This window comes from Oncorhynchus clarkii, chromosome 5 (genome assembly GCF_045791955.1).
Source record: "Oncorhynchus clarkii lewisi isolate Uvic-CL-2024 chromosome 5, UVic_Ocla_1.0, whole genome shotgun sequence".
In the NCBI taxonomy this organism is placed as follows: Eukaryota; Metazoa; Chordata; class Actinopteri; order Salmoniformes; family Salmonidae; genus Oncorhynchus; species Oncorhynchus clarkii.
The window spans coordinates 61,134,363-61,149,543 of record NC_092151.1 but is presented as its reverse complement, the minus strand read 5'-3'; the positions used below and the strand labels follow the sequence as shown (position 1 = coordinate 61,149,543).

The following is a 15,181-nucleotide window of genomic DNA, read 5'->3' as shown; positions in this document are numbered from 1 at the left end:
TTTGTTACCTTGCCCTGGTTTAGAATGTATGATATTCCTACATTTTAAGAGGCAGTGTTATTGCGTTTCTAATTTGAGTTAAATTTAGGCTAATGTGCTAGAGGGAAATAAAAACTATTGTAGCACCTGTTCCATACTGTTTTGCACGAATTTATGGTAACCTATGGCAGTCTGATTAAAATCTAATGCCTTTTTAAAACATGTATTAGGCTTACTGAACAGGTGTGTAAAAAAATAAATGATCTGACATTCAGTTGACCCAATTAAAAATATTCTGTCATCTCTGGCCAATCGCTTGACCTGCGTCTTGAAATCATAGGCTGTTCTAATGTTCTGATGAACGCGGATGACATGACAAGACTACCGGATACCGATGCCAGTTAGTTTTATGTTATTGAATATTCTCACATAAAACAGTGAATTCTAAAATGCGCAGTCAGTAGGCGGTAAAGGGACTTTAAAACGAGTAGTGCAAATAACGGATATTCCCAATTTATTTAAATGGCGTCTGGGAATGAAGAGGAAAGTGCGGGTAGCGTTTCATGGAGGCTAATAGGCCCAGCCTCTGAGCTTTCCAAGAAGCAGTGCCGTTTGATGCACTCCTCCCTCGGCTACGGCTCCGATGTTTGCCTGTTCTACGTGAAAGGGGAATTCTTCGCCATGGATGCTCGCTGCGCTCACTCCGGTAACCACATATGCCTCACTTTACGTTCCACTCGCTATATCTCAGGGCTATAGGCTAGACACAATGCGCTGAAATTCTATAGAAATCACTAGCCGTATGCATATCATACTTTTTTGAAGCTATGAATAACAAAAACACTAACTGTTTTCGTAGGAAATAGATTAAAACTGGTACATTCATTTTGGGTATAAAATGGTAAGATACTGAAAGAATAGAAAAATGCATGGAAGGCAAGTGCTCACTCATACGCATGATTTATGTTATGAAATGAGTTAAAGTAGTGTATGAAAAGGCCAGACAAATCAAGTAAACTGCATGTAGATGTTACACTGTATTGCATTTCAAGTCCCCTTCTTTCCAGTAATGTCAACATTTCTGGAGTTTACTCTTTGATAATATTGCTCTTCAACGAAATGAAGTATGACATCAGATCATTGATTTCCAGAGGAAACTGTTATTCATGTAATGTTAGTGTGCTGTCTTTGACAGGTGGTCCGCTGTGTGATGGAGACATTGAGGATGCAGATGGTATTCTGCAGGTCTTCTGCCCCTGGCATGACTATGACTTTAACCTCAGGACAGGACACTCAGGGACTGGTTTACAGGTGAGTCTACCAACTAATGTAGACAAACCAATAAACCAACCTACACTTCTACAAACCCAGAGTGCTATGCAATTAAACTAAAAATGAAACAAACTTCACCGCAGTTGCAATGAACACTTCTCTAAGCCTTGACCAAGATCTGCAGCCTATGTGCTTAGCCTATTATATGGCACACGATCTTTGACAACAATAGTCTCCCTTCCCTCCCGTACCTTTCCTCCTTGAAGTTCAGCTGGCATGACTGAATAGGAGAAAGTGGTGCCGGGAGAGATTTTCACGGTCACTACCCTGGTCAATGATTCATTCAAGGAGGGAGGGAAGGTTCTGCGTTTCCTATAATGTACCAAAAGGGATGTCACTTTTTCAATCAATTTCTCACCACCCCTTCATGTCAATTAATTGCTGGAAATACAAGCAATTTGTTTGTCTTTATAATTCCATGCAGGAGCAAAAACAAGGATCAAATTGCCTGTGAATGTTATACATTGATTTGTTACAATTACAATGGGGGTAATGATCCAATGTCCAAAGTTAACATAGCTGTCAGATGAGGTGTTTGGGGGTGTCTTGGATGTTGGAACCACTCACAGTGGTGGTCTGACTGCATGTCTGCTGCCTTTTAAAAACGCCAGTAGCTCTGTGTTGGTATGCTCTTGTGTTGACTTGCTCAACATTTCAAAATGTGTATTCCTAATCAGTGCAGTGTGTGAAAAACTAAATTGGCCCAGGCTACACTTGCAAGTGTGACAGCAATATTGAGTGTTGTGACACGTTCTGCTCTGAGTGTGCTCTCTGCTCATGGTAAAGCTCACAGTCAAGGTGTTGTTTGTTTTCAATTTTTCCAGCCGTCACATGTCCTTGTTTTATGTGTTTATCTGTTTTAGCAACAAGTGTACAAAGTCAAATTGGAGGATGGCAGTGTGTATGTGAAGCACGCAAGCCCTCTCTCCTTACAGACCTTCCCATCAGGCAAGAAGAACTGAACTGCTGCCTAAAACCTGTTGTAAGCCTGGGCAATCCATATGGAATGGCCTGTAGCAATACTGGCAATTCTTTCAGATTTATTCTACAAACCCAAGCCATCTGAGGCATTCCTTGCCTTATATGATCATCACAGACCTTTTTCCACTCGGATCTGGCAATGTTGTACCCTGGGTCATTATCAAGAGGATCGTCTGAAGGGAAGAGATATGACATCATCTTTTTGTTTGAGGTTTTTGTTGTCGGAGACACTGGGACGTTAGCCATCTGCTGGCAGTGAAATAGAGAAGAGGTTGAAGGGCCACTGCTGATCTTGATAACCGATCAGACATTCAACAGACATTATGTATTAGCCACTGCTCAACTTAAGTACATTTTCATTCTTCCCTCCCTCAATATATCACAAATCCTTACTGTAACTGGCTCTTATGAAATCTGAGGAGGTTTACAAATATTGTGTGTTCTAAATGATATGTCCAATATGTACATCTGACTGGTGCGTTAGGGGCTACTGGGAATATAGATCATTTTAGTAGAGAAGTGTCAACAGCCCATCTTCACACCTTTCAAAATGCATTACTGTAAGGTGCAAGAGTATAATTACTGGAACTGATGTGATGTAATTGAGGTTCAAAACATGGTCCCACATTTGAAATGCCCTTATATGCGAAGCTTTTCATTATTTGACCTCAACCATTTAAAAGCAAACATATAACAACAGCCTAAACACTGCCCAGTATCTGACCTCACATACAACCCATCAATGCATTTGGTTCACCTCTGGTGAATGATAATAGCTACTGTAACGTTACAGCTACAGTAAAACATCTATTCATTTTGCTGAGTGGTTAGGTTTTGAATGGAATAAAGTGATCCCTGCAGTAGCCCAGAGAGAGAATAGAAACCACAGCTCAGCTATATGACACCCACCTAAACTGGTGCCTGCCATTTGTAGTACCTAGCTGAGATCCAAGGGAACACACATGAAGGGTCCTGTAATTATTACTGGTTATGGTCCAGTAATGAGTATTTATTAAAGCCTTGTCAGCATTTCCCCTTTTCCCATTTCCCCGATGCACAGACGTGTTCTTCCCTACTGACGCAAAGGGAAGACTGGTCAACAGGCTGCAGAGCAGACTCAGGACTGAAATGCACTATTCAGTCAAGAGAAATGTGTTATTGTAGCTACTTGTGTTTTTTATGCCTCCTCTTCACCTACACTGGCAACAACATTCACTACATCTTTTATCCACTACATGTTCTCACTCTGACATTACAGAGATTGCCAAAAAGGTGTCAGTAAAAGTGTGGCTTGCCATTCTAGTTTTCCCACCTCATAGCCTTTCCTGTTGTGCGACTTTTTACAATAATATTTCCATTGGTGTCGAGTGCTGTGTGGATAGGACCTGTGCCTCGTGTTTAATTATTCATCACCTGAGGGGTAATATTAACTGACAATTGAGATGCAGCCATTGTGTGTTTTGGTAGAACAATCACCTTCTACTGGGTCTGGCGTGCACAGTCCAAGAGTGGTTTTCTCATTTTGTGGATCCAGACGTTTCCTAGTAATCGGTTTATTGTATTGGATTGCATTCACAAGTTGTCCTTAGACATTAGAGGACCCATCGTTGATGTCAGAACTTTTCAATGTAGGCTATTACATAATGTTTGTCTCTCATATGCAAAGCTCTATATTTTGTTTTTTTACTACTGTTTCAAATGTATATGCCTGTCATTAAGCTGCTTATATGGTTTTTCATACCATTTTATATTCATTGTTATGACTGTCTTATTATTGATGTGGATGTTATGAATTATGTAAACTAAGTTATCCCTTCATTTTGTGTTTTATTTAAATGTAATCTCACGGTACGTCACGTCTCAGTACTACAGTAAAATGGAATATGTCCTTTTGCTGATGACTTTTTTTCAGCGCGATCATTAATACGTATCAAATCAGGACATAATATCACCAGAAAAGTCAAAGGTTTATTTACAATTCCTCATACATTTAGTAAATGTTATACAATACACAATTTACACATAAAAAACATATGAAGAAGAAAAACAGATGGGCAACGCCATGCAATACATGTTACATAATGATTTACAGAGAATTCTCAGGAATTGATTTATATAATGTGTTGATGGGGGCCCAAGACTTCTCCCAGAGCACAGTGGCAACTATACAAGTCTCTCTTTATAGGCTAGGCAATGGTGGAAATATCCATTGCTCGCTTCACCAGAGGATATTCCAAAATAAGTTAGTCTCCCTCAGAGCAGCCAGACAGTACAGGAGAGGACAGATGCATGCACTCATCATGCTGATGGCACAAGCACACTCGGAAAACAACCCGAGGCCAAGGCAGGGCTGTATAGTGTCTAGTATTCGACAGGACGAGTAGTAATACAAGACTGCTGAATTGCAATGGAGAAGTGGTGAAAACCGGGAGAAAATGTGAATTGTTATTTAATCACTTATGTGAATTGTGAAGCATGGGCCTGTCTTGGAATTGTTAGAACCTGAAACAGTATCTGGAGTCATAGGGAATCATGTCATTTGGCTATTACTTATTTATTAAAAAAATAAATCACAATTTTTTCCCACAAATTGTCAAGTTTCTAAATTTGAAATGGGAAAACTTTCTTTCTCCTTGTTATATTGTTATATGAGTTAGGAAACTCCCAGCATTATTTTCAACTCATTAAACAAAGTCATCCAGCTCTTAAAGATCTACTTTGAAATCCTCTGAAAGACAAAGAGACTGTTTGGATATTCCTTACTATTTTTCTCACTTGATGTGTTACGTAACATTGGCAGTTAAGACTTGCTCTGTATCTCAACCTCCCCCATAGCCTCTCTATGAAACATCTACCATTCAACATGTCAGTGTACTTTGCCTTTAAATGGTCTACTCCCATATGAGACTGCTTCAGCTTCAGATAAGTGATTGACAGCAAGGTCAAAGAACACTTTTTTTTTCTCTCATTTTTTTCTTCTCTCTCCAACAGCTCCCTCTTATTAAAAACTATCACAAGATAATCTCATCCTTCTCTCAGAAATGACTCCTCTGGATATCTTTGGTATTAACATGTCCTCCAGTTGTCCCAATAGCTCGGACACCATTCAGTGGTGAATAGGAGTTGGGAGTGACCATCACAGATGCAGCTCGGCTGCAACAATCTGCTTAGGTGGACTCTCCATGCTAAGAGGGTTTAACAGGCCCATGATGGCAGAAGTCATTGATAATGATTAAAGGACCATAAACCATCATTTCCACATGTTGCTCTTCATAGGCAATTTACAATAGATTTGTATAATCTATTTGATCTCAAAGTAAATGTGGCACATCTATTTAATTGTCCTATTTTTGGCTTATGTTTTGCTGACTGAAATGTAAGAAAACCCCGTGATTTTTCAGCTAATTTAATAGTAGGGTCATTTTAATGTTAAATGGACTTGACCTCTTGGGCCTAAATCATATCCAACAGCAGTCTGGAAATTAACTTGTTTGGCTTTTTATGAAAGACTTGGTCAAACTCTTCAAAGTGCTCCCAAGAGTATTTGTCATTTATTTCCTAATTAACGACCGCTGATAATAACGTGCCAGACCTGTTTGCCGCCTCTGTAGTCCACAGACACTCATTTGGGTTTGGATTAGTTCAGCTCTAGGAGCTCTCCAACAGCCTGAAGGGACCCACAGCCACCCACTACATAGATAAACAAGTTTGGACCTATTATCAATGGGGAACTTTCCTCCAATTACAGAATCCAATTAAATAGGCCTCCTTGAACATCTTCCCACTGTACTGCCAAAGCACTGGAGAGCCTCTAAAACTCATACTCAGTGAGGGGTAGAAAGATGGTATGCTCAATATTGGTTCTACTGAGGGATTGTTTAAATAAAGATTCATTTTTCCAGAATGTATTTTCCCATTGGGAAACACATGGAATTGGTCCTGTAATAGACTAAGGTGTGTCTGCAACTTAACTCTAGTAATAAGTTGTTTAGTTGCTACTGGAAAACAGTACAGTTGAGAAGTATTTTTCCCTCTGGAAAGGTACTGTGTTCTCTGTAGCTGAAAATATGATTGTACAATTAATGCTAAAAGTTTATGAGTCATGCAGCAAGATATGAAACGTTATCAGAGCAGATTGCCGAAGTATACTTGACACAGACTATGTAAAATGATGACCTAACATTTGAATTATGGTTATTCACTGTAATGCAAAGGAATCCTCTACAAGCTCCCTTATAAATATCTTTATTATAAACTGGGGGGGTTCGAGCCCTGATTGCTGATTGGCTGAAAGCCATGGTATATCAGACTGTATACCACAGGTTTGTATTTTTAATGCTCTAATTACAGTACCTTGGTAACCAGTTTATAATAGCAATAAGGGACCTCAGGGGTTTGTGGTATATTGCCAATATACCACGGCTAAGGGCTGTATTCAGGCACTCTGCGTTGCGTCGTGCATAAGAACAGCCCTGTCCCTGGTATATTGACCATATACCACACCACCTCAGGCCTTATTGCTTAAGTACAGTGCATTCGAAAAGTATTCAGAACCCTTGACTTTTTCCACATTTTGTTACATTAAAACTTTTTCAAAAATTGATTAAATTGTTTGTTTCCCCTCATCAATCTACACACAGTACCCCATAATGACAAAGCAAAAACTGTTTTTTAAAAATGTTGGTAAATGTATTACAAAAAAAACGGATATCATATTTACATAAGTATTCAGACCCTTCACTCAGTACTTTGTAATCCCTGCCTAAGGTGCTTCAACAGACTTGAGTCATAGGTATGACACGACAAGCTTGGGGAGTTTCTCCCATTCTTCTCTGCAGATCCTCTCAAGCTCTGTCAGGTTGGATGGGGAGCTTAGCTGCATAGCTATTTTCAGTTCTTTCCAGAGATGTTCGATCGGGTTCAAGTCCAGGCTCTGGCTGGGCCACTCAAGGACATTCAGAGACTTGTCCCAAAGCCCCTCCTGTGTTGTCTAGGATGTGTGCTTAGGGTCGTTGTCCTGTTGGAAGGTCCTGAGCGCACTGGAGAAGGTTTTCATCAAGGATCTCTTTGTACTTTGCTCAGTTAATCTTTCCCTCCATCATGACTATTCTCCAAGTCCCTGCTGCTGAAAAACATCCCCATGCTTCACTGTAGGGATGATGCCAGGTTTCCTCCAGATGTGATGCTTGGCATTCAGGCCAAAGTGTTCAATCTTGGTTTCATCAGACCAGAGAATCTTGTTTCTCATGGTCTGAGAGACCTTTAGGTGCTTTTTGGCAAACTCCAAGCGGGCTGTCATGTGCCTTTTACTGAGGAGTGGCTTCCATCTGGCCACCCTACCATAAAAGCCTGATTGGTGGAGTGCTGCAGAGATGGTTGTCCTTCTGGAAGGTTCTCCCATCTTCACAGAGGAACCATTTAAGATTGATGGAGGCCATGTTCTTGGGGACCTTCAATGCTGCATAACATTTTTGGTGCCCATCCCCAGATCTGTGCCTCGACACAGTCCTGTCTCAGTGCTCTATGGACAATTCCTTCAACCTCATGGTTTGGTTTTTGCTCTGACGTGCACTGTCAACTGTGGTATTTTAAATAGACAGGTGTGTGCCTTTCCAAATCATGTCCAATCAATACAATTTACCACAGATGGACTCCAATCAAGTTGTAGAAACATCTGAAGGATGATCAATGGAAACAGGATGCACCTGAGCTCAATTTCGAGTCTCAACGCAAAGGGTCTGATTACTTATGTAAATAAGTAATAATAATAATTTTTAATACATTTGCAAATCTATGGCGATTTCTAAAAAACAGTTTTTGCTTTGTCATAATTGGGCATTGTGTGTAGATTGATGAGGAAAAAATGTAATTTAATCAATTTTCCAATAAGGCTGTAACGTAACAAAATATGGAAAAAGTCAAGAGGTCTGAAAACTTTCCGAATGCACTGTATACTGAAGGATTTACCCTATTTACCAGCAGTACCAAGTACAGTATATTGGCTTGTCACATGATGATTTGCAAGGGCTCTCAAGTCAAAATGGAATATAGCTATTGCACTTCATGAGACAAAGACAGACATCCCCCCACACCAAACAACAATACAGTATCAGAATTAGTCTAGCTAATTCTCTGCTATGTATAAATAGGGTTTTCATGTCTGTTGTTTATTTGTTTTGTTTTTTACATTCCTGACAGTAACGTACAAGGGATGTTGAAGAACAGACAGAGGTGTGTTGGATGAGTACTTGGGGACTTTGTGGGAAGTGAGGGCTGATGGTAATTGTGTCATTCCTCACAATCTCTTCTCCCAGGTCCCATACCGCAGGCTCTGTTTAGTCTACTGGTGAGATCCGTTAAGGGATGCTTGTCTTGGCTAGGGTCCTGATGCATGTTGTAGTTAAGTTACAGTAAAGTTTGTCTGGATCGCAGTTGGCAATGTAACATGCTAAATATTATTATTTTTAAACCTAGAAACAAGGGTACTTAAAAGCGTTCTCTGTTCCACGGACGCGATAATTCCTTACACCCCAATGCATCTTAAATAGGCCTCTTCTTGGCAGAGAATACTTCCCGGTTTCTAGAAAAGGGGCCCACTGTCTGTTACAAACAGACTGGATCACTAGGACCTGAAGTTCCTCTGATTTTGAGGGACTCGTGAGTACAATGGAAAGCTTTGGCCAATTAGGAAGTGTTTAGCATTTAGACTGGCTTTTACAGTTGGTTATAACTCATGCGATCATAGACATCAGAAAAGACGGCCACAATGGTTAACGTGGAATGCTACAAATCCAAAAATAAACTTGATTTCTCAGAAATGGATTTTGTCGTTTCCTTCATAAAAGCCTATTAACGCCAATTAAATTAATGTCCTTTGCTGGACTGATGAAAGCTAAAGAAATGTAGTTCTTCTCAAATAATAAAATTAATATTGATATTTATTGCCAAACCCTTCAAGTAAGTTTCAGAGAAAATACATGTCTTATTAATTTCTCTCCTCCGTGTGGTTTTGCCGGAATGGTTACTGTTTCAATAGAGTACCGTGCTGTTCAGAGAAAGTTCACATCCAACATCACCAAGCTGACCCAACTTGACATTTCATTATTTGGTTGTGAGGACGCCATCTTCTTTATTTCCAACCCAAAGACCTAAGAGTAGATTGAAAGGTGTTAGGAAAACTTTACACACACAAACAATTTTCATTCTGTGGCTCAACGAAAACTTGTAACTCACTTAACGGCAGATCTACTGCCTGTCTTGTGCACGCATCGTGGATCTTCTCCTGGTAGAGGAGCTGGATCTGCGGCTGCTGGAACCAGAGGGGTAGGTCACCACCCGGGAGGACCTTCCCCGGACCTGCAGCCCCTGCGCCTCCCGCATGTCCCGGGCCATCTGAGAAAGAGTCTGGCTGGGGTTCGTCTGGAGGCGTTGGAAGAGACTCTCCCTGGTCACAGTCCTTTCTGGGCAGCTGAAGGTCAGAGCAACTCCAGTGTCTGACTTCATCTCCCTGGAGAACCCGTCAGAGGTACCGTCAAAGCAGCGTCCGATGGCGATCTCTTTTGCCAACCTAGGGTTCTGGTCTGTGACCGTGTAAATGCCATAATTGTGCCCCAAGGGGTCGACAGGGCCCAGCATGTTGAAGGCATGGGACTCGTTGTTCGGTGAGGTAGGGGGGTGCTTGGTCAGGTACTCCTTTAGCAGGCTGTTGACTCCCACTCTCCGACAGTTTCCCTGTGGGAGGACTGATATGAGGGACCTGTCGACTGCGGCTTGGTCGAAGAGCATACCACTGCACTTGAACTCGAGGCAAGCTGCGGAGGTGTTGGCCACATGCATGTCACGGGTGCTGCGGATGTCTCTTATACCGTACAACTGACCTGCAGTCTCAGGGTGGGTGCCTCCATGGTTCTGTGACCTTATCATGACCTCCTTTTGCCCCTGGATCTTGACCTTGATGTAGCAAGCCCTGAACTCCTGAGGGTTGGGCCACCAGGAGTGGTAGTCACCCGTCCACGATGTTAAGTCGTTCTCTTGGAAGGGCACAACATTGTATTCGTACTTGTCCTTTTCCACTCTGAAGAATCGGAAGTGGTTGGCATCGACTCCAGCATTTTCACAGTCTATTAAACTCTGATAGGGGTATATTGGTCCATTGGTCTCTTCCACATTGTTGGGGTTGGGTTTTGCCAAGTTGATTCTGAAGGCTGTTTTCTTGAGAGCTGGATCATCGTGGTCTGATCGCTGGTAGTCTATCTTGTCTAAGTATGGCTGAGACACTCCAATGATGTTTGGGTTCATCTTTGGGGTTGAGGGAGCTGCCTCCAGCTCTTCACCACCCATAACTCCTGTGACATAAGCTGTGTAAGCATCAGGCACTTGGGCATCACAGAAGGCTGGCAGGCAGGCTCCATTGGGTCCGGTTATCACACTGTCAAAGCGACCCCATGCTCTGGGGTTAGAGGAGAAGCCAGGCTTGGGCTCCAGGTTTATCAGGCTGATGACCACACCTTCCAGCTGCTCAGTGTTCAGGAACTTGTCATTCATGTACGCCCGCACTTTGACGTAGCAGCGGCGGTTCTCAGGCACGTCCAGGTTGAAAAGTCGACGCTCCCTGATTTCCATGTTACCTATGAGGAAAGTGCGCTCCTCTCGCTTGCTCCTCCCATTACCACCAGATGTGGTCTGAGTGTAGTGAAAGTCACTCTCCTCCTCCCAGATACCTGTGTCTGGGTTGAGGGACCACAGTTTCATTTTGGGAATGTGAGCTTGCATTTTGACGTGCTGTGTGTCTAGGAGTACTTGGACCGCTCCAGCCCCCAGGACTTCCTGGTTCGCCTCATCTCTGAAGTCAACAGAAAACATCCCATATGTCCTCAGTGGAAGCATGTCACCCTCATCGTCCACAAAGTTGAGCTCACCAGGAGCGGCAGCAGCTGTGGTGATGTTCCTGGGGTCAATGAAGGTGACACTGGCTTTCACTGTACCTTTGTACACCTCCCCATTATTCCTGTGGAAAGAATTTGGAGGTATGATGATCTGTCCAATAGGGTCCTCCCCTTTAATTTCTCCTAAGTCAATGGTATTTGTCTCTCCAGCATTGATATCAATAGGTTCCTGCTTTCTCATCACCTTCACGTCATGGTAAACAGACCCCCCTCTCCTGTCGAAGATAAACACCTTAGGAGTGTCAATGAACTTCTGCGTGGGATCCACAAAGTTGACTACTAGCCTCTCTGTGTCTGGGGTTATATTGAGTGTGAAGCCTCCTTTGTACCCTGTGGTGCCTACTCTCTCCTTGCCAATGTACATGTGCCCAAAACGCAGTGGTTCATCGTTGTCTGCTGTGACCACCCTGCCACGTACCAGCACCTTGGGGACTACACACTTCTGGCAGCCACACTCAGTTACCGCTTTGATGGGCAGGCTGTAGCTCCCACAGTCTATTACCCGGCTCTCCATCTTCTGGACCCCACAGCAGTAGCCACCTCCATCCCTGCAGCGCAGGTCAAAGTCCAGGGAGCCTGCACACTTGTTGTGGGGGCAGCGGCCGGCGTTGTATAACATAGAGTCCGTCCCAGGCTGAACACAGTCCATGGGCAGTCTGATGAGGTGGTTCTCAGGAGTGGGGTTGCATGCCGGTGTGCCTTTAGCTGTGGAATGCACAACACATAGAGTTAGTAATGAGAATACACTTATGTTTTATGGCAGTAAACATACAAGCATATGCGTATACAGGAGTACATTTACTCATTAACTTATTTCATACAAAAAACAGATGCAAATGGCCCACTCTGTCATACTTCACATTAACATGTAATTACCTAGAATTTCATTTTCATAGGGAGCATTAGTGGAATTAGTATGCAATAACAATACCTGTAACTATGGTAATATGAACAACATTTAGAGGTTTCCTTTATTCTCAGTGGGAAAAAAAGAGTAGTGTTGTTCAATGCTGGTTAATTGCATTGTGGTTATCAAGGTACACTGAAGGTAACTAACTACATGGTAAAGGATACGCAATGTAAAGTGTTCACTTAAACACACATTCTCTCTCTGTCCACATGCTGAGCGACAACCACGATTAGCCAAGTTGCACAACAAATCATTCATAATGGGGTAATTAGATGTGAACTTCGGGAGAACATTTGTTCACCAACCATCCAGATGGGAATTGGAAATAAAAGATTTTTGTTTACCCAAATGTTGGCAAAATGATTCATGTGCATGACATCATGGCTGAGTATACGCTCCAGTGTTCCTGTTAAACTCCCCATCCTCCAAATAAGAAGATTATTGCAGACAGATGGAACAGTCTGATTAGCCCAATGTGTAATTTCCGTCCCTGGTCCCTTTGCGTTCTTTCAAAAACTAATTAAAATTACAACAACTAAAAGAAACGATAGGAAAATGGTACAGATGTAAGATCTTAAATTGAGACAGTTTGCTACAGCAGGAAAATAATCCTGCAGCAATAAGATATTTGAATTATGTGTATTATAATTAATGGACATTTTTGTAGGGGTTAATACATTTTTTTGTAATGGAAAATCAAGTCTGACATTTCAAAGTGGAAATTACCAACTTAAGAAGCTTTCTTAAACCTCAAATACACTACAAGTTGGACATTTCCTGCATTTCAGGAAAGTTCAAATGAAGACCCTACATCTGTAGTCCTGTCTTTTTTAATATGAATGAATTGAATTGAATATTTTATTAATTAACTGGAGTGTAGCCTAATGTTCCCAAGTGAAGGGAACCACCCTGGGCTGGTAGTGTGAAGCAGGTTCATCATTCACCACTAAGAGCCTTGATGCTCCAGGTGTTGTTGGTCTAGTCACAGGGGCAAATCTCTCAGGCTGTAGCCCGGGGCTGATTGCTTTCGCACACTCCTCCGCAAACCCCATTTGTCAATCTATATCGTGGCTAACGAGCAACTGGGGAATATGCACAATGTGTATCTATCCCGCAAGGATGTGGAAACGCATTCTTCTCTGACTTGGCAAAAAAAAAAAGGAACAGGATTTATTGTCAATCTTGGATTTCACTTCAATACGGGGAGCTCTGGAGAACTGGGATTTGGGTTTTTACTGTGTCCAGGATTTCTCGGTAAAGAAGATCTGTTTAGACAAGGCTGCTTTTGACCAATGTAAACATAATAAAACCTTACTGCTCCACGTGCTGCCAGATTCTGTGGCCCTTGATATTTAATGATCTTATTTTCCTTGGGTGTATTCTTTTTTTTTTTTTAGTTGTAACAGATACAGTAAAATTTGCTGGGTTTTTTTTCTCCCCTTTCTCATTCAGTTTACTTCATCCAGCATCCTTCCCATACTGTTAATTTCTACATGTACAGTATAGGTACAGTTAGTATAGGATTTCATGGATAAGGTCTATACATACCGATAACAGTGAGGAATGCCTGTGAAGACTTGCTGCTGCCTGTTTGGCTGCTGGCTTTACAGTAGTAATGTCCAGTCTGCTCTGGCTTCAGGCCTCTCAACAGCAGATCCTCTTCGTATTTAAACACATTCCTATCTAGTAGGGTCCCATTGTGGTACCTGGAAAGGAGAACATGCCATTAAAAAGTTAAACAGAACATTCTAATAAGCTATTTTAACAATTAAAATAATGGCATCTAGCCATGATTAAAATAAAACTTGGAGGATTTTTCCAGAATTTAAAAGTAAATGCATTATCTGGCCTCCCGGGTGGCGCAGTGGTTAAGCATGCTGTACTGCAGCGCCAGCTGTGCCATCAGAGACTCTGGGTTCGCGCCCAGGCTCTGTCGTAACCGGCCGCGACCGGGAGGTCCATGAGGCGACGCACAATTGGCCTAGCGTCGACCGGGTTAGGGAGGGCTTGGTCGGTAGGGATGTCCTTGTCTCATCGCGCACCAGCGACTCCTGTGGCGGGCCGGGCACAGTGCGCGCTAGCCAAGGTTGCCAGGTGCACGGTGTTTCCTCCGGCACATTGGTGCGGCTGGCTTCCGGGTTGGATGCGCGCTGTGTTAAGAAGCAGTGCGGCTAGGTTGGGTTGTGTATCGGAGGACGCATGACTTTCAATCTTCGTCTCTCCCGAGCCCTACGGGAGTTGTAGCGATGAGACAAGATAGTAGCTACTACAACAATTGGATACCATGAAATTGGGGAGAAAAAAATAAAATAAAAATAAAAGTAAATGCATTATCTTACCAGTAGTATTTGTCAGGCATGGGCGACCCTGTTGCCTTGCAGCACAACATCACACGCTGTCCCTCGTAGCGCACTTTGTCCTCCGGGTGCTTTACAACATATGGCTTCTCTGCAAAGCAGTAGGAAACAAATCCTTAAAAACCTGGCTCTGAAACTGTTGTGAATGGTACCACCGAGGCATCATGATTCCATAAAACTTAATCAGGCCTACTACTACTAAACTCTTGTTGGTCTCCGTACTTATGAAAAATGATTGGTGTGATTATGGTTAAAATCCTGCCCCTGTAACTGCACCTGTGTTTAGTTTTTACATACAGCGAGGCCCGGAATGATTGGATCCCTTGATAAAGATGAGCAAAAAATACTTTATAAGATAAATACAAATACTGAACTATATTGTATGCTCAAAAACAGATTTTTACAAATATTTTGTTTAACAAGTAATACAAAAAAAAATCCTTAATCTTCGTTTTCAATAGTGCAGCACTCTCCCATTTCGAGAATAACAAAACTCAGCCTTTTCAATCAAATGTATTTTATAAAGCCCTTTTTACGTCAGCAGTTGTCACAATGTTTAATGAGATTGGAGAACATATTGAGAGGGATCTTAGACCATTCCTTCATACAGATTCCTTCCAGATCCTTGATATCCTTCATCTGCACTTATGGACAGCCATCTTCAATTCCCAGAAACC

General features: G+C 42.2%; 2 protein-coding genes across 2 annotated transcripts in view; one reads left to right on the top strand and one right to left on the bottom strand.

The window, feature by feature from the left end:
* The first annotated feature begins 322 nt into the window (after positions 1-322).
* Positions 323-5,319, top strand: LOC139409146 (Rieske domain-containing protein). Its single transcript, XM_071153907.1, has 3 exons — positions 323-685; positions 1,175-1,290; positions 2,175-5,319. Exons 1-3 carry the CDS (start codon positions 502-504, stop codon positions 2,271-2,273), a joined length of 399 nt encoding a protein of 132 aa, XP_071010008.1. The 5' UTR covers positions 323-501; the 3' UTR covers positions 2,274-5,319.
* Positions 4,239-15,181, bottom strand: part of LOC139409145 (cartilage intermediate layer protein 1-like) — a 28,079-nt gene continuing 17,136 nt past the window's right edge. Inside the window, exons 7-10 of the mRNA XM_071153906.1 lie at positions 14,487-14,595; positions 13,696-13,853; positions 9,526-11,942; positions 4,239-9,440 (exon numbers count right to left, since the gene is read on the bottom strand). Of these exons, the coding sequence (XP_071010007.1) occupies positions 9,538-11,942; positions 13,696-13,853; positions 14,487-14,595 (2,672 nt within the window). The 3' untranslated portion in view covers positions 4,239-9,440; positions 9,526-9,537. The remainder of the gene's footprint in view (positions 9,441-9,525; positions 11,943-13,695; positions 13,854-14,486; positions 14,596-15,181) is intronic.